Genomic DNA, 19,902 nt, shown 5'->3' with positions numbered 1-19,902 from the left:
CTAAATCTTTTAAGGGGGGTGAGAAGGATTACTTTATCCTATCCTAGGTATTCCTTAAAGAGGTGGGGTTTCAGGTGTCTCCGGAAGGTGGTGATTGACTCCGCTGTCCTGGCGTCGTGAGGGAGTTTGTTCCACCATTGGGGGGCCAGAGCAGCGAACAGTTTTGACTGGGCTGAGCGGGAACTGTACTTCCTCAGTGGTAGGGAGGCGAGCAGGCCAGAGGTGGATGAACGCAGTGCCCTTGTTTGGGTGTAGGGCCTGATCAGAGCCTGGAGGTACTGAGGTGCCGTTCCCCTCACAGCTCCGTAGGCAAGCACCATGGTCTTGTAGCGGATGCGAGCTTCAACTGGAAGCCAGTGGAGAGAGCGGAGGAGCGGGGTGACGTGAGAGAACTTGGGAAGGTTGAACACCAGACGGGCTGCGGCGTTCTGGATGAGTTGTAGGGTTTAATGGCACAGGCAGGGAGCCCAGCCAACAGCGAGTTGCAGTAATCCAGACGGGGAGATGACAAGTGCCTGGATTAGGACCTGCGCCGCTTCCTGTGTGAGGCAGGGTCGTACTCTGCGGATGTTGTAGAGCATGAACCTACAGGAACGGGCCACCGCCTTGATGTTAGTTGAGAACGACAGGGTGTTGTCCAGGATCACGCCAAGGTTCTTAGCGCTCTGGGAGGAGGACACAATGGAGTTGTCAACCGTGATGGCGAGATCATGGAACGGGCAGTCCTTCCCCGGGAGGAAGAGCAGCTCCGTTTTGCCGAGGTTCAGCTTGAGGTGGTGATCCGTCATCCACACTGATATGTCTGCCAGACATGCAGAGATGCGATTCGCCACCTGGTCATCAGAAGGGGGAAAGGAGAAGATTAATTGTGTGTCGTCTGCATAGCAATGATAGGAGAGACCATGCGAGGTTATGACAGAGCCAAGTGACTTGGTGTATAGCGAGAATAGGAGAGGGCCTAGAACAGAGCCCTGGGGGACGCCAGTGGTGAGAGCGCGTGGTGAGGAGACAGATTCTCGCCACGCCACCTGGTAGGAGCGACCTGTCAGGTAGGACGCAATCCAAGCGTGGGCCGCGCCGGAGATGCCCAACTCGGAGAGGGTGGAGAGGAGGATCTGATGGTTCACAGTATCGAAGGCAGCCGATAGGTCTAGAAGGATGAGAGCAGAGGAGAGAGAGTTAGCTTTAGCAGTGCGGAGCGCCTCCGTGATACAGAGAAGAGCAGTCTCAGTTGAATGACTAGTCTTGAAACCTGACTGATTTGGATCAAGAAGGTCATTCTGAGAGAGATAGCGGGAGAGCTGGCCAAGGACGGCACGTTCAAGAGTTTTGGAGAGAAAAGAAAGAAGGGATACTGGTCTGTAGTTGTTGACATCGGAGGGATCGAGTGTAGGTTTTTTCAGAAGGGGTGCAACTCTCGCTCTCTTGAAGACGGAAGGGACGTAGCCAGCGGTCAGGGATGAGTTGATGAGCGAGGTGAGGTAAGGGAGAAGGTCTCCGGAAATGGTCTGGAGAAGAGAGGAGGGGATAGGGTCAAGCGGGCAGGTTGTTGGGCGGCCGGCCGTCACAAGACGCGAGATTTCATCTGGAGAGAGAGGGGAGAAAGAGGTCAGAGCACAGGGTAGGGCAGTGTGAGCAGAACCAGCGGTGTCGTCTGACTTAGCAAACGAGGATCGGATGTCGTCGACCTTCTTTTCAAAATGGTTGACGAAGTCATCTGCAGAGAGGGAGGAGGGGGAGGATTCAGGAGGGAGGAGAAGGTGGCAAAGAGCTTCCTAGGGTTAGAGGCAGATGCTTGGAATTTAGAGTGGTAGAAAGTGGCTTTAGCAGCAGAGACAGAAGAGGAAAATGTAGAGAGGAGGGAGTGAAAGGATGCCAGGTCCGCAGGGAGGCGAGTTTTCCTCCATTTCCGCTCGGCTGCCCGGAGCCCTGTTCTGTGAGCTCGCAATGAGTCGTCGAGCCACGGAGCGGGAGGGGAGGACCGAGCCTGCCTGGAGGATAGGGGACATAGAGAGTCAAAGGATGCAGAAAGGGAGGAGAGGAGGGTTGAGGAGGTAGAATCAGGAGATAGGTTGGAGAAGGTTTGAGCAGAGGGAAGAGATGATAGGATGGAAGAGGAGAGAGTAGCGGGCGAGAGAGAGCGAAGGTTGGGACGGCGCGATACCATCCGAGTAGGGGCAGCATGGAATTCAAAGGAGGCGATAGACAGATGGGTAAGGGGAGAAAGAGGGAATGACCACTTGGGAGAGATGAGGATCCCGGTGCCACCACCCCGCTGACCAGAAGCTCTCGGGGTGTGCGAGAACACGTGGGCGGACGAAGAGAGAGCAGTAGGAGTAGCAGTGTTATCTGTGGTGGTCCATGTTTCCGTCAGTGCCAAGAAGTCGAGGGACTGGAGGGAGGCATAGGCTGAGATGAACTCTGCCTTGTTGGCCGCAGATCGGCAGTTCCAGAGGCTACCGGAGACCTGGAACTCCACGTGGGTCGTGCGCGCTGGGACCACCAGATTAGGGTGGCCGCGGCCACGCGGTGTGGAGCGTTTGTATGGTCTGTGCAGAGAGGAGAGAACAGGGATAGACAGACACATAGTTGACAGGCTACAGAAGAGGCTACGCTAATGCAAAGGAGATTGGAATGACAAGTGGACTACACGTCTCGAATGTTCAGAAAGTTAAGCTTACGTAGCAAGAATCTTATTGACTAAAATGATACAGTACTGCTGAAGTAGGCTAGCTGGCAGTGGCTGCGTTGTTGACTTTGTAGGCTAGCTGGCAGTGGCTGCGTTGTTGACACTACACTAATCAAGTCGTTCCGTTGAGTGTGATAGTTTCTACAGTGCTGCTATTCGGGGGCTAGCTGGCTAGCTAGCAGTGTTGATTACGTTACGTTGCGTTAAAAGAACGACAATAGCTGGCTAGCTAACCTAGAAAATCGCTCTAGACTACACAATTATCTTTGATACAAAGACGGCTATGTAGCTAGCTATGTAGCTAGCTACGATCAAACTAATCAAACCGTTGTACTGTAATGAAATGAAATGAAAATGTGATACTACCTGTGGAGCGAAGCGGAATGCGACCGGGTTGTTGGGTGAGGAAGTTCTATTCTAACTTCAGCGATTTTTGCAATTCGTTCCAGTCACAGGCATCAGAGAACTGGAACGAAAGGCGGCCAAATGAGGTGTTGGCTTTAGGGATGATCAGTGAGATATACCTGCTGGAGCGCGTGCTACGGGTGGGTGTTGCCATCGTGACCAGTGAACTGAGATAAGGCGGAGCTTTACCTAGCATGGACTTGTAGATGACCTGGAGCCAGTGGGTCTGGCGACGAATATGTAGTGAGGGCCAGCCGACTAAAGCATACAGGTCGCAGTGGTGGGTTGTATAAGGTGCTTTAGTAACAAAACGGATGGCACTGTGATAAACTGCATCCAGTTTGCTGAGTAGAGTGTTGGAAGCTATTTTGTAGATGACATACCATCGAGGATCGGTAGGATAGTCAGTTTTACTAGGGTAAGTTTGGCGGCGTGAGTGAAGGAGGCTTTGTTGCGGAATAGAAAGCCGACTCTAGATTTGATTTTAGATTGGAGATGTTTGATATGAGTCTGTAAGGAGAGTTTACAGTCTAGCCAGACACCTAGGTACTTATAGATGTCCACATATTCTAAGTCAGAACCATCCAGGGTGGTGATGCTAGTCGGGCGTGCGGGTGCAGGCAGCGAACGGTTGAAAAGCATGCATTTGTTTTTACTAGCGTTTAAGAGCAGTTGGAGGCCACGGAAGGAGTGTTGTATGGCATTGAAGCTCATTTGGAGGTTAGATAGCACAGTGTCCAAGGACGGGCCGGAAGTATACAGAATGGTGTCGTCTGCGTAGAGGTGGATCAGGGAATCGCCCGCAGCAAGAGCAACATCATTGATATATACAGAGAAAAGAGTCGGCCCGAGACTTGAACCCTGTGGCACCCCCATAGAGACTACCAGAGGACCGTACAACATGCCCTCCGATTTGACATACTGACCTCTGTCTGCGAAGTAGTTGGTGAACCAGGCAAGGCAGTCATCAGAAAAACCGAGGCTACTGAGTCTGCCGATAAGAATATGATTGATTGACAGAGTCGAAAGCCTTGGCAAGGTCGATGAAGACGGCTGCACAGTACTGTCCTTTATCAATGGTGGTTATGATATCGTTTAGTACCTTGAGCGTGGCTGAGGTCCACCCGTGACCGGCTCGGAAACCAGATTGCACAGCGGAGAAGGTACGGTGGGATTCGAGATGGTCAGTGACCTGTTTGTTGACTTGGCTTTCGAAGACCATAGATAGGCAGGGCAGGATGGATATAGGTCTGTAACAGTTTGGGTCCAGGTTGTCTCCCCCTTTGAAGAGGGGGATGACTGCGGCAGCTTTCCAATCCTTGGGGATCTCAGACGATATGAATGAGAGGTTGAACAGGCTGGTAATAGGGGTTGCGACAATGGCGGCGGATAGTTTCAGAGGGTCCAGATTGTCAAGCCGATAAGCAGCTGCCTCTGATTGGAAACACTACCAGGCCAACATAGAAATCAACAACCTAGATTACCCACCCTAGTCACACCCCGACCTAACCACAATAGAGAATAAAAAGGCTCACTATGGCCAGGGAGTGACACTAGCGAATGTTAGTTGGCTGGCTCGCTAGCTAACACAATTGGGAATGTAATATTTTGTCATACAGTGAATAGTTGGTCTGGATTTACAGAACCAGAAATGTCTTAAACTGTTGTTTTGGTATGTCCTCTCTCAACGTTATGGCGACAGTGACTACAGACGGTATCTTGATGGATATAAGGAATAAAGCGATGAGAACAGTGTGATCTTCACCCCCCTTAACCGGCTGAAGAAAGGGCGTCAAATGCGTTCACTATGACCTTGTCCTTCACCACTTCTACCGTGTGACCGAGCCAGCAACCTGTACACAGCATCCAGTCGAAGCTATCAACTGCCTTATCACTCATGAGTCATGAGTCCACTTGGAGTGAGCAGGGAGAGAGATCCCGTCCAAACTTCTCTCATCTGGCTGGTGCACTGGTGGGAAAATGGACAGGACATAATGAACTGTATAGGACAGTGTCGGCTCAGGTGAGAGACATTATCTAGGGTCATCCACTTTGAACATGTGCCATTGGGAGGAAGAACTGAAACACTATCTAAAGCAGAATATGAATAGACGCTGGAAGACGACTGCAGGGAAGGAGGGGGGTGGTCAACTGTGTCTGTACATTTATTTAGGATTGATTTTGGAGGTTTACACACTGGGAAGCTTATTGTAATTTAGATTAAAATGCATTGAGATACCGATCTGTTATTCACATGTCACTCGTTACATTGTAAAACAGGGATGAACAAGGGCTGTCATGACAAAAGTTAATACTGGTAATATGAGTAGTAAAAACTGTCTATATACGGTCCCCTGTTTGTAGATGTACATTCTAACCGTGTTGAAGGTCTTCAATTTGAGTGATAGACTCAACGTGAAGAACTAAGGACTGTCATTCTAAATTTGGGTTGAAAAAGCTTTACCATGTTAACAGAATTCTCATTTTAAGGCGTATCAATACATATGGCTTTCTGGATGATATATAGCACAATTTGACTTGAGCATGTTTTAGTATGTTTATAACTATATAAGTGGACTAGCAGCAGTGACTAACGTGTTATGGGTTAGATGGAATGATTATGTGCAAACGTATTTGTAGCAGAAGGCTAAGAACATACGGGGCCATGTGTTTGAGACAATGTTTGCATAAGGGTGTTAGTTGCAGATTCTAGCAGATATAGTGTTGTCATTTCAGACACTATTGTCGAATTTCAGTGACAAATAAAAAAGGTACAACACATGAAAGAATAGCCACAGATCCCTGTACACGGGAGGCCACATCACCGGAAGGGAAGTTCTTTGTAGTAGTAGCATAACATCTCCTGCAGAGGGGGCCAAATGATAGGTGACCAATGCAAATGAACACCAACCAGACAACGATTGGAATCCGTTTGGATGGGTTCAGTCATTATTTGGTGTTAAGGAAGCTGCAATATCTTAGTTCTTTTGTTAGTTCTTTTATTTATTTGTATTATTATTTAAATTCAAATATATTTGTAACAGGCCGCCACATCACCGGAAGGCAAGTTCTTTGTAGTAGTAGCATCACATCTCCTGCAGAGGAGGCCAAATGATAGGTGACCATTGCTGTACATTCATACCCCAGGGTGAGGGTAACTTAATGAACTATTCTAACCTGATACAAACTTGTCTTTTTGAGAGTTATTCATAACTCATAAGATCCTTTTGGGTGCGACTGCAGCATGTGAGACATCCCGTGGTTTTACTATCTGCAGGAAGTCAGCTGTATGGAAACTTGCAGGAAGGAGCACATTATAGTGTGAACTGTGACAAAACACAGTTATAACAGTTGAGCTCTCATGCGATCTTAATCTGCATAGACAAACCGTCGCTGTTTCCACCCATCTGCTAAACTGCCACGAAGACAAGTTGTACTTTCTATAAAAGCTGAGAGCCAACCGTTCATTGGGCTTTTAACTCTGCACTGTTGAGTGGATTGTTAACTACTCCATTTTTGCAAATCTTAAAATAAAGTTGTTGTTTGAAGAATCCACAGTCTCTCTCTTCCTTTTGGTTATAATTTCCACCACATTCCTAACTACTGCCGAGGTTTGTTGGTCTTTCTGGCGCTTATAGCTGCCAAAGCGTCACCCAGATGAGTGCTACGCTTCAGTAGTGGACCATCCAGCCTACCTACAGAGGAAGCAGCGACAACGTACGAGGTGCCTGATGAAGATCTCCGGACCAGTCTAAGTAACTGACTGACTCTGCGCCATTGAAGCTCCTTCCGCTTAAACTAGTGCTCAGCCTTTCTGAACTGCCTGGCTGAACAACACCTTACCATCTGAAGCTGTGGAGTGGAAGATCATCGCCCAAGACCTGCCAGATCTACATTTGTTTTGTTCGTTTTAAAAGTGTATTTGAGATTGTCTTTGTAATGAAAAGCGCTATATAAAATAAATCTATTATTATTGTTATTACTATATGTTTGGGGTGATGAGAGATCACAAACCACATGAGGGCGCAAACAGACACACACACTCTCACTCACCAGCTGCACCACAGTCACAGCAGATTTCGTTGCCAGGTATCTGTAGCACGTCTTCTATGATGGCTTTGGTCAGGTCCTCCAGGGTGTCCTCTCCTCCTGTACTCTGCTCCCCGTGGAACGCCTTGTTCAGTGCCTCCTCTTTACTGTTGGTCAGCACCGATATCCAGCTGCACACACATATATATACTGTATACAGTGACACCCTTGAGCAAAAAGGACTTCATAAAATAAATCATTCAAATACTGAGCTATATTGTATGCTAAAAAAAATGGGGACATTATTCTATACTAATACAATTTCTCAGAGAAAGAGATTTTGTTTAAAAAGTAATACTTTTTTTTTCCTCAAAGAGAGGGGACAAAATTATTGACTCCCCTGTTTTCAATACTTCACCTTATGAGGATAATGGCACCGAGATAAAAAAAAAAAAAACGTTTTATGAGATTGGATAATACATTGGGAGGGTTCTTAGACCATTCCTTATTTCTTTTTTGTGGTCAATTAATAATGTTGATGTGTGCTTGGGGTTATTGTCTTTCTGAAGATCCATTTGTGGCCAAGTTTCAGCCTCTTGACAGAGGCAACCAGGTTTTTAACTAAAATGTCCTGGTACTGGGTAAGGTTCATGATGCCGTTGACCTTAACAAGGACCCAAGGACCAGTGGGAAGCAAAACAGATCCCCCACCATATTTTACAGTCCCCAAATGCACTAAACACCATGTTCAGAGTCTCCTTCATACTGAGCACTGACATTCAGGTGTGCACATGCACACACACCATATAGTAGATTATCTTACATCACAAACTCCTGTTCATCTTCAGCCTGGAAATGATATGTGCGATTATCTGTAAAAGAGAAATGACAGACATACCTTAGTACATAGCTAGTATTAGAATGACTAGAAGTAAAAACACTGTGGGAGCCCTATTTTTACACACACAAAAAGACAAAGGGCTTCTCCCTCACTGTCTCGGAGCCTGGGTTCGGTGAAACACATAAAATACTTCCAAATACTTGAACATTGAGGTGTGTGCCGTGTTTTGGTATAGTGGTAGCAGACAGGGGGTCCATCCCTGCGTTAGTCCTTCACAGTGTCACTTTCTTTTTAAATTATTTGTCTTTATTCAAACAGTAGGATATATCATTGTCTTCCGTCAGATACCGCGACATCTGCACTGATTTGTCTCGTATCTCTCAAAGACTAATGGGATACATCAAAAGAAGTCCAGCTACAATGATCATAACTTTCCAAAATATATCCTCGGTTGTAATGATGCTTGGTCATAGCTCGTGCCTCGTCTCTTAAAAAAAGCTTTCCAGAACATGCAAACTGCTTTTTATACTGTTCAACATACAGTGGGGAGAGCAAGTATTTGCTACACTGCAGATTTTGCAGGTTTTCCTACTTACAAAGCATGTAGAGGTCTGTATGGAGGTGGAAATGTGATTTTCTGGATTTTTGTTTTAGATTCCGTCTCTCACAGTTGAAGTGTACCTATGATAAAAAAATACAGACCTCTACATGCTTTGAAAGTAGGAAAGTAGGAAAACCTGCAAAATTGGCAGTGTATCAAATACTTGTTCTCCCCACTGTACCTTGTGTCAATTGAAGCTTATCCTCAATACTGACAAAACTAAACTCTCTGAACCTTTCACCTATTACTACCTGTCAGGGCAAGGAGATTGAGGTTGTAACCTCATATAAATATCTTGGAATGTTAATTGATGACGGCCTCTCTTTTAAATTGCATATTCAACAACTTACAAAAAAATTGAAGCTGAAATTGGGATTTTATTCTTCTGTTTTCTTTTTCTTTTTCTTTTGAAGCCAGAAGGAGGCTAGTATCAGCTACAGTTATGCCTTTACTAGACTATGGGGATATTTTATATATGAATGCTTCCGCTCAGTGTTTGAGATCAATTGACACTCTTTACCATGGCACTTTGAGATTTATTTTAAATTTATTTTAAACTGCAAAACCCTTATTCACCACTGCACTTTGTATACCAGGGTTGGCTGGCCTTCTCTAGTCACTCGTAGGCTCAGTCACTGGTATACTTTTATTGACAAAGCCATTTTGGGTTTACTACCTTTTTTTTGTGCATTTTTATTGTTCAGAAATGTGGTGGGTATTCTCTTCATTCGCTGCTAACTGTTCCAAATGTCTTAACTGAATTCGGTAAAAGTGCTTTTTATTTTTTTTACTCTGCGCCATCGTCTTGGAACACCTTCCAAAATACTTTTAAACTGGAAGAACTTGTCCCGATTGGTGTTTTTAAATCACCGATGAAAGATTTTGAGGCTGATTCCCTGACCTGTCAATGTTTTTAATTTGCTGTTTTATACTCTTGTGAATTCAATGGTTTTTACTAGATTACTTGTAGTTTTTCATGTTGTCTGACTAAGTTTTGTAATGACTTGGTTAGCTATATATACAAGCTAAAAATAGCTATATATACAAGGCTGAATCCATAGGTTCTTTTCAATGTGTTGCCACATTTAATAACATACATTTCAAGGCACAAACGACATGCTAATGCCATGTTCCCAACTGCCGTCATGTTCTGACGCATACGCATAACAGACAGTATGAATTACTTTGAAAGTTGACCAACTTGGAAACTCACTTTTGAGAAAACCGTCTTTCAATGTTTTGGTACTACTATTGGAGAGCCCTTCTTTGATCACACCCATTCAGCATTGTTCACACCCTCTTAAGCCTTAGCCCCACCCATCTCTTTAAGGATTCACATGTGAGGTCATGTGCTAAACATTGAGTAGTGTCCTGAAGATTAAGACTAAAAGTGGTAAAAGTAAGGAAAAATTCCAGGTAAACAGAAAGTGTCCAGATAAAAATATTTTATAAATATTAGATGATGTTGACTCAGACACACTTGTCTAAATTGATGGGTTATGTGACCACTTCCAGCAGTGGAAAAAGTACTAAATTGTCATACTTGAGTAAAACTAAAGATGCCTTAATCGAAAATGACTCAAGTAAAAGTAAAAGTCACCCAGTAAAATACAACTTGAGTTAAAAGTCTAAAAGTATTTGATTTTAAAAATACTTAAGTATCAAAAATAAATGGAATTGCTAAAATGTACTTAAAGACTTTTGAATCCAAGATGGCGTAGCAGTCAGAAGCCTTTGTCCTGTCGTGTCCCTTGTATATCTTTATCTTCGCATATCATTTAAAAAATATTTTCCTAAACCTCAATATACTCAAAATACTCTCCTGCAACCCGCCTCATCCAATGTAGCGTGGATCTGTTCTTGTTCTTATTTTTCTAAAGTATTTCTATTTACTTCAGATCTGGAATCCCTCAACTGAATCTAGCCAGCTAACTACCTACCAGCTATCAGTCAGCAAACCATTGCTAGCTGTCATCAGCTAACCTTTAGCTCTCGCCAGTTCGAACAACGTGACTCAAACCACAGCATAACGGACCTATTATTTTTATTACATTTTTTTATCCCACATCCCCGGATTCCTACCGCAAACTCTGAACATTTTCATCTGGATCTTCGCAACTAGCTAACCGCAATCCCAGGTGACTACTCCTGGTTAGCGTTTCCATCCTGGAGCAAGCACCAATTTGCCTGAAGCTAGCCTGGCCAGGGCTCCTGTGCTACCACCGAAACCCACTTCTGGGCTATAATATCCGGACCCCTTCTACTGCCGGTACGGGGCACGGAACCCCGCCGATCCTCTACGACTGGAATACCGACATAATCTGCCCAAGGACTCCAACAGGTCCCTCAGGCACGACGCCCGCTGAAGGCCCATTCTGCTAACCACGGCCTACTAGCTACCTAGAGCTACTTGGAACCCTACTAATTCCACGACTGGTCTATCAACATCACCGCACGAAGAGGCAAAAACAGAATTACCCCCATCGCGACGTCCCCCAAAGGCTAACTTGCTAGCACCAGTCTGTTAACTTCTAGACGGCTTGCCTGACCCGGTCTGCTAACTGCTAGCCCCGGTCTGCTAACTGCTAGCCCCGGTCTGCTAACTGCTAGCCCCGGTCTGCTAACTGCTAGCCCCGGTCTGCTAACTGCTAGCCCCGGTCTGCCAAGTGTTTGCTTGCTAACCCAGTCTGATAACTGCTAAATTGCCAGCCCCAGTCTGTTAACTGCTAGCTTGTTTAGCCCCAGCCTACTAACTGTTAGCATCGGCCTACTAACTGTTAGCATCGGCCTGCTAAATGTCTGAATCGCCGTGTCCCCGGTCAGCCCAACGACTCACTGGACCCATATGTTCGCGTGCTTAAACACCTGCATTGCTTGCTGTTTGGGGTTTTAGGCTGGGTTTCTGTACAGCACTTTGAGATATCAGCTGATGTACGAAGGGCTATATAAATACATTTGATTTGAAAAATAAATTTGATTTACAGTTCTGCTATTGAGTCAAGGATACCTAGTTGAAAATAATAAAATGTATGGAAAATATATTTTCTAAAATGAATGTATTATTAAAGCTGTTTTGACAGTTATTTCCTTTTCTTCACTGTCTTCATCCATAATCGTTGATTACAAGATTATACAATTACTGAGCTAGCCCTACATGTCGTAGAGTTGGTGGTACCATTCAGCCAAACTCAGGCACCAGACCTTCACTTTCAACTATAATAATCTCCCATGGACATATTCTGCGTGTAGACCAAGATAATCTACCAGGACTGAATGGAATGTGTGAGATCCAAGCAGCATTAGTTCAGTGGGGTGGAGACTCAATTTCTAACACGTATGAACACAGAAGTTAATCACGCAGCTGACCAAATTACACAAGATTTTACAACTCTTCTAATCTCATCTACCCCTCTCACTTGTATGTCTCCCTCACTCCACTGCTACCAAGAAATAGTATATTCTAAGGGATTACGTTCTCCTTCAAAAAAGTTGATGTGCTTTATGATTAGCTACGATTAGGGGGTGCACTATGATTAGCTATTGAGCTATGACTATTTATCTAAGATTTTGACAACTATTACTGCATTGTATCAGGCACAGCCCAAGTATGTGAAAGTATTTGACATACAGTATTCAACCCAGGTCTGGTGCAGACGGCCGATTCCATTCCTGTAGAGTCAATTATTAATAAAACTGTCTGCTAATGTATCATGTCATTAATATATGATATTATAGGAAATACATAATCATATATTATACATTATATTATTCTAAAATAATATTATAGGAACTCACGGGAGATGAGGTCAAAGCACTTCTTGTCCTCCCCACTGGGTTTGACCTGGCAGGTCAGTAGGTTCAGTCTCACCGGCTGTCGGTTAGACTAGATGACAGACAGAGATAAATAACAGACGCAATAGGTGAAGAAATTAAAGGATGAATTAATCAGCCAGTTGTTGAACATCAGTATTTTGAAAAGATATGACATGTTGATAGAACGTTGGTTCAAATGATTTTTGTCTGGTAGGATTTGGCTTCTGGACAAGAGTGATACTGTGTTGCGGTGTTGCAATGGATTATGGGTAATGTAGTGCAATATAGTACTACTCACTGTGGCATGTGCGATAGTGAGAATGCCGCTCTTCACAGAACATTTCCTCCTTTGCCACACCTTCCGTAACCTAGGAAAAAAGGAAATACATTTAGGAATAACATTTTTTTTACACTTCTTAATCTTACAAATGTAAACCCAGACAAACATCAGAAAGTATTCATACCCCTTGACCTTTTCCAAATGTTGTAATGTTACAGCATGAAATCAAAATGGATTAAAAAAAAATCTCACCCATCTACACACAATAGCCCATAATGACAAAAGTGAAAACATGTTTTCAGAAATATTTGCAAATTTATTGGATATTAAAAACATAAATATTTAATTGACATAAGTATATACCCCTGAGTAAATACATGTTAGAATCACCTTTGGCAGTGATTACAGATGTGAATTTTTCTCAGTAAGTCTTTAAGAACTTTGCACACCTGCTTGCCATAGATTTTCAAGCCTATTTAAGTCAACACTGTAACTAGGCCCCACACAGGAATATTCACTGTCGTCTTGGTAAGCAATTCCAGTGTATATTTGGCCTTGTGTTTTAGGTTATTGTCCTACTGAAAGGTGAATTTGTCTCCCAGTGTCTGGTGGAAAGCAGACAACCAGGTTTTCCTCTAGGATTTTGCCTGTGCTTAGATCTATTCCATTTATTTTTATCCTAAAAAACTCATGAGTCCTTGCCAATGACAAGCATCACTGCTTGCAATGGCTGCATCACTGCTTGGTATGGTAATAGCACCGCTCTCGATCGCATGGCGCTACAGAGGGTTATGCAGACAGCCCAGTACATCACTGGGGCCGAGCTCCCTGCCATCCAGGACCTATATCAGGCAGTGCAAAAAGAAGGCCCAGAGAATCATCAAAGACCCCAACCATTCAAGCCATAGACTACTTTCTTTGCAGCCACATGGCATGAGGTAACGGTGCATCAAGTCTGACACCAACAGGCTCTTGAACAAAACTCGCGCCATCATCTTCTCACTCACACATAATATGCACAAAGATTTATACTGACTCTACACACCTGCAGACCCACTCATATAGAAGCTGCTGCTACTCTGTTTATCTTATATCCTGATGCCTAGTCACCTTACTCCTATACATATCCACCTCGATCGCTCCAGTATCCCTGCACATGTAAATATGGTATTGGAACTGACTTTTAATTATTTCCTGTATTCAAACTCAGCAAAAAAAGAAACGTCCTCTCACTGTTAACTCACTGTGTAAATATTTGTATGAACATAACAAGATTCAACAACAGACATAAATGGAACAAGTTCCACAGACATGTGACTAACAGAAATTGAACAATGTGTCCCTGAACAAAGGGGGGGTCAAAATCAAAAGTAACAGTCAGTATCTGGTGTGGCCACCAGCTGCATTAAGTACTGCAGTGCATCTCCTTCTCATGGACTGCACCAGATTTGCCAGTTCTTGCTGTGAGATGTTACCCCACTCTTTCACCAAGGAACCTGCAAGTTGGTATAGACTTGACGGACTAGACGGGTCTCATTCCCTCTCAAACAAAAAGGACAAATCTATAATTTTTCTCTGGTAGACACGGCCTACCTGGCACCCCAAACAAACAAACAAGTCAAAACTGTTACAGTCGTCATTAAAAAATGATGTTAAACACTATTAATGCACACAGAGTGAGTCCATGCAACTTATTACGTGACTTGTTAAGCAAATATTTACTCCTGACCTTATTTAGGCCTTAACAAAAGGGTTGAATACGTATTGACTCTTCGGCATTTCTTTGCAAATTCATTTGTAAAATAAACATTTTCAAAATAACCTCATTCCACTTTGACATTATGGGGTATTGTGTGTAGGCCCAAAACACAAAATATCTATTTAACAAATTGTTAATTCAGGCGTGTGTGAATACTTTCTGAAGGCACTGTATTGTAAGTCAGCGTTCACATCACCACATCTCCAAATTTACCCATCCATCCACTCTTTCACCCACCCATCGCTTTTCTTCATCAAATTGCCCTTCTTCTCACTGCCAAAGTCCTTGTTCCCCTGTAGCTGGTGCATATTGTATCCACTCTGCTTGCTCTGAGAGTCCTGAAATACCCAGTCACAGGGTTCAATGTACATAGACACACTACTTTACACAGACACACTCCTTTAGACACACTACCAGAGATAAACACTACTTTACATGCTCACACTACTTTACATGCATACACTCCTTTACACAGACACACTACTCCTTTACCACTACTTCCCCACTACTTTACATGCTCACACTACTTTACATGCTCACACTACTTTACACAGACATGCTACTTTACATGCTCACACTACTTTACATGCTCACACTACTTTACACAGACACACTACTTTACATGCTCACACTACTTTACATGCTCCCACTACTTTACACAGACAACTTTACACAGACACACTACTTTACACGCTCACACTACTTTACACGCTCACACTACTTTACACAGACAAACTACTTTACACAGACAAACTACTTTACATGCTCACACTACTTTACACAGACACACTACTTTACATGCTCACACTACTTTACATGCTCACACTACTTTACATGCTCACACTACTTCACACTACTTTACATGCTCACACTACTTTACATGCTCACACTACTTTACATGCTCACACTACTTTACATGCTCACACTACTTTACACAGTCACTACTTTACACAGACACACTACTTTACACAGACACACTACTTTACATACTCACACTACTTTACACAGACACACTACTTTACATGCTCACACTACTTTACATGCTCACACTACTTTACACAGACACACTAATTTACATGCTCACACTACTTTACACAGACACACTACTTTACATGCTCACACACTACTTTACATGCTCACACTACTTTACATGCTCACACTACTTTACATGCTCACACTACTTTACATACTCACACTACTTTACATACTCACTACTTTACATGCTCACACTACTTTACATGCTCACACAACTTTACACAGACACACTAATTTACATGCTCACACTACTTTACACAGACACACTACTTTACATGCTCACACACTACTTTACATGCTCACACTACTTTACATGCTCACACTACTTTACATACTCACACTACTTTACATACTCACTACTTTACATGCTCACACTACTTTACATGCTCACACTACTTTACACAGACACACAACTTTACACAGACACACTAATTTACATGCTCACACTACTTTACATACTTACACTACTTTACATGCTCACACTACTTTACACAGACACACTACTTTACATGCTCACACTACTTTACATGCTCACACTACTTTACATAACTTTACACAGATAGACTACTTTACACAGATACACTACTTTACATGCTCACACTACTTTACATGCTCACACCTTTACATGCTCACACTACTTTACATGCTCACACTACTTTACATGCTCACACTACTTTACACAGACACTACTTTACACAGACACACTACTTTACACAGACACACTACTTTACACAGACACAGTACTTTACATACTCACTACTTTACATGCTCACACTACTTTACATGCTCACACTACTTTACACAGACACACAACTTTACACAGACACACAACTTTACACAGACACACAACTTTACACAGACACACAAATTTACATGCTCACACAAATTTACATGCTCACACTACTTTACGCTCACACTACTTTACACAGACACAGTACTTTACACAGACACACTACTTTACATGCTCACACTAATTTACATGCTCACACTACTTTACATGCTCACACTACTTTACATGCTCACACTACTTTACATGCTCACACTACTTTACATGCTCACACTACTTTACATGCTCACACTACTTTACATGCTCACACTACTTTACATGCTCACACTACTTTACATGCTCACACTACTTTAGACACACTACCAGAGATAGACACTACTTTACAGACACACTACCAGAGAGACACACTACCAGAGAGACACTACTTTACCAATAAATCCCAAATAATCACAAACAGAGTGGGAAATGGTTACAGGACAAAATAAAGGAAGCCAATGATTATTATTGAGGGGACAGCACTTACTCTCCTAGACTTCAGTCAGAGAATGCGGTGAAGGGAAGACAGGCTGTATGTCAGAATGTACCAATGTTGAAGTATCAAGAACAGGGGTCTCCAACAGGTAGATTGCAAGCTACCAGTAAGCTCGCAGCCCACCTATGAGTAGCTCGCCAAGCAATTCTGAAAGTAGGACTTTTTCAATTGTTCCATCACAAACTGTCATAAACATAAATCTCCTGCCGACTATCCAATCAAAGCCACAGTATCCCACCCCTGCTTAACCACTATTAACTTAAAAATCCGAACATAACAATATCTGAGAATTTAATTTGCAGCAATATTGCCCGTCTGCCTGTTTGGTGGTCCCGCTTATCACTCTGTATGTAGCCAGTTAGCGATGCTCATGAGAACTGTGTTGTGGGTAGACAAAGACTTTCTCCATAAACATTCTCAAATAAACATTAACTGGAAAGTAGGCTGACTATACAGTTGGGCAAAAAAGTTTTTCGTCAGCCACCAATTGTACAAGTTCTCCCACTAAAAAGATGAGGCCTGTAATTTTCATCATAGGAACACTTCAACTATGACAGACAAAATGAGACAAAAAATCCAGAAAATCACATTGTAGGATTTTTAATACATTTATTTGCAAATTATGGTGGAAAATAAGTATTTGGTCAATAGCAAAAGTTTCTCAATACTTTATTATATACCCTTTGTTGGCAATGACAGAGGTCAAAAGTTTTCTGTAAGACTTCACAAGGTTTCCACACACTGTTGCTGGTATTTTGGCAAATTCCTCCATGCAGACCTCCTCTAGAGCAGTGATGTATTGGGGCTGTTACTGGGCAACACAGACTTTCAACTCCCTCCAAAGATTTTCTATGGGGTTGAGATCTGGAGACTGGCTAGGCCACTCCAGGACATTAAAATGCTTCTTACGAAGCCACTCCTTCATTACCCGGGCGCTGTGTTTGGGATCATTGTCATGCTGAAAGACCCAGTCACGTTTCATCGTCAATAGCCTTGCTGTTGGAAGGTTTTCACTCAAAATCTCACAATACATGGCCCCATTCATTCTTTCCTTTACAAGGATCAGTCGTCCTGGTCCCTTTGCAGAAAAACAGCCCCAAAGCATGATGTTTCCACCCCCATGCTTCACAGTAGGTATGGTGTTCTTTGGATGCAACTCAGCATTCTTTGTCCTCCAAACACGACGAGTTGAGTGTTTACCAAAAAGTTCTATTTTGGTTTCATCTGACCATATGACATTCTCCCAATCTTCTTCTGGATCATCCAAATGCTCTCTAGCAAACTTCAGACGGGCCTGGACATGTACTGGCTTAAGCAGGGGGACACATCTGGCACTGCAGGATTTGAGTCCCTGGCGGCGTAGTGTGTTACTGATGGTAGGCTTTGTTACTTTGGTTCCAGCTCTCTGCAGGTCATTCACTAGGTCCCCCCGTGTGGTTCTGGGATTTTTGCTCACCGTTCTTGTGATCATTTTGACCCCACAGGGTGAGATCTTGCGTGGAGCCCCAGATCGAGGGAGATTATCAGTGGTCTTGTATGTCTTCCATTTCCTAATAATTGCTCCCACAGTTGATTTCTTCAAACCAAGCTGCTTACCTATTGCAGATTCAGTCTTCCCAGCCTGGTGCAGGTCTACAATTTTGTTTCCAGTGTTTTTTGACAGCTCTTTGGTCTTGGCCATAGTGGAGTTTGGAGTGTGACTGTTTGAGGTTGTGGACAGGTGTCTTTTATACTGATAACAAGTTCAAACAGGTGCCATTAATACAGGTAACGAGTGGAGGACAGAGGAGCCTCTTAAAGAAGAAGTTACAGGTCTGTGAGAGCCAGAGTTGTAGGTGACCAAATACTTATTTTCCACCATAATTTGCAAATAAATTCATTAAAAATCCTACAATGTGATTTTCTGGATTTTTTTTCTCATTTTGTCTGTCATAGTGAAGTGTACCTATGATGAAAATTACAGGCCTCATCTTTTTAAGTGGGAGAACTTGCACAATTGGTGGCTGACTAAATACTTTTTTGCCCCACTGTATATCAACATAACCTGAAAGGCCGCTCAGCAAGGAAGAAGCCACTGTTCCAAAACTGCCTTAGAACCTGTTAGGGATAGGGGCAGCATTTTCACTTTGGATGAATTGCGTGCCCATAGTGAACTGCCTCCTACTCTGTCCTAGATGCTAACATATGCATAGTATTATTACTATTGGATAGAAAACACTGAAGTTTCTAAAACTGTTTGAATTATGTCTGAGTATAACAGAACTCATAGGGCAGGCAATCTTCCAAACAGGAAGTGGAAATTCTGAGGCTGGTCGAATTTGAAGTCATCGCATATTCGGGGCGGCAGCGTAGCCTAGTGGTTAGAGCGTTGGACTAGTAACCGGAAGGTTGCGAGTTCAAACCCCCGAGCTGACAAGGTACAAATCTGTCGTTCTGCCCCTGAACAGGCAGTTAAACCCACTGTTCCCAGGCCGTCATTGAAAATAAGAATGTGTTCTTAACTGACTTGCCTGGTTAAATAAAGGTAAAAAAAAAAAAAAAAAAAAAAAAACACTAATAAGATATGGATCTGTTCACACTTCCTACGCCTTCCACTAGATGTCAGCATTCAGTAGAACGTGGAATGAAGCCTCTAGTGTGATATTTGACTGAATGGGAGGGGAATGAGTCACTGGCCTGGCAGAATGCCATTTTCTGTTGATATCGCCTGCGTTCCATTACTCTGTAGACAAAAACGAATGCTCCGGTTGGAACGTTATTGCATATATATGAAAATAACATCCTGAAGATTGATTCTCTACTTACTTTGACCAGTTTATTCGAGCTGGAATATATGTATTTTTGAAGTTTTCGTCCGAGTTCGCCTGGACCAGCGCCAGCTATTGGGCATATGAGCTAAACGTGGTAGCAAATGCAGCTAATTGGACACTAGTAATGGACATTATGGAACAAAACAACAATTTATTGTGGAACTAGGACTCCTTGCACTGCATTCTGATGAAAGATCACCAAAGGTAAGGGAATATTTATGATGTAATTTCGTATTTCTGTTGACTCCAACATGGCGGAGAAATATATTTACTTCTGAGCGCTGTCTCAGATTATTGCATGGTATGCTTTTTTCGTAACAT

At 43.2% G+C, this 19,902-nt stretch overlaps 1 protein-coding gene across 1 annotated transcript in view; it reads right to left on the bottom strand.

Annotated features, from left to right (window-relative positions):
• Window positions 1–19,902, bottom strand: part of asap1a (ArfGAP with SH3 domain, ankyrin repeat and PH domain 1a) — a 206,090-nt gene that overhangs the window by 57,331 nt on the left and 128,857 nt on the right. The window contains exons 10-14 of the mRNA XM_029642272.2: window positions 14,655–14,755; window positions 12,677–12,746; window positions 12,361–12,448; window positions 7,947–7,995; window positions 7,148–7,314 (exon numbers count right to left, since the gene is read on the bottom strand). Coding sequence (XP_029498132.1) covers window positions 7,148–7,314; window positions 7,947–7,995; window positions 12,361–12,448; window positions 12,677–12,746; window positions 14,655–14,755 — 475 coding nt within the window. The remainder of the gene's footprint in view (window positions 1–7,147; window positions 7,315–7,946; window positions 7,996–12,360; window positions 12,449–12,676; window positions 12,747–14,654; window positions 14,756–19,902) is intronic.

This window comes from Oncorhynchus nerka, linkage group LG9b (genome assembly GCF_034236695.1).
Source record: "Oncorhynchus nerka isolate Pitt River linkage group LG9b, Oner_Uvic_2.0, whole genome shotgun sequence".
Taxonomy (NCBI): Eukaryota; Metazoa; Chordata; class Actinopteri; order Salmoniformes; family Salmonidae; genus Oncorhynchus; species Oncorhynchus nerka.
This window is presented reverse-complemented; position numbering and strand designations above follow the sequence as displayed.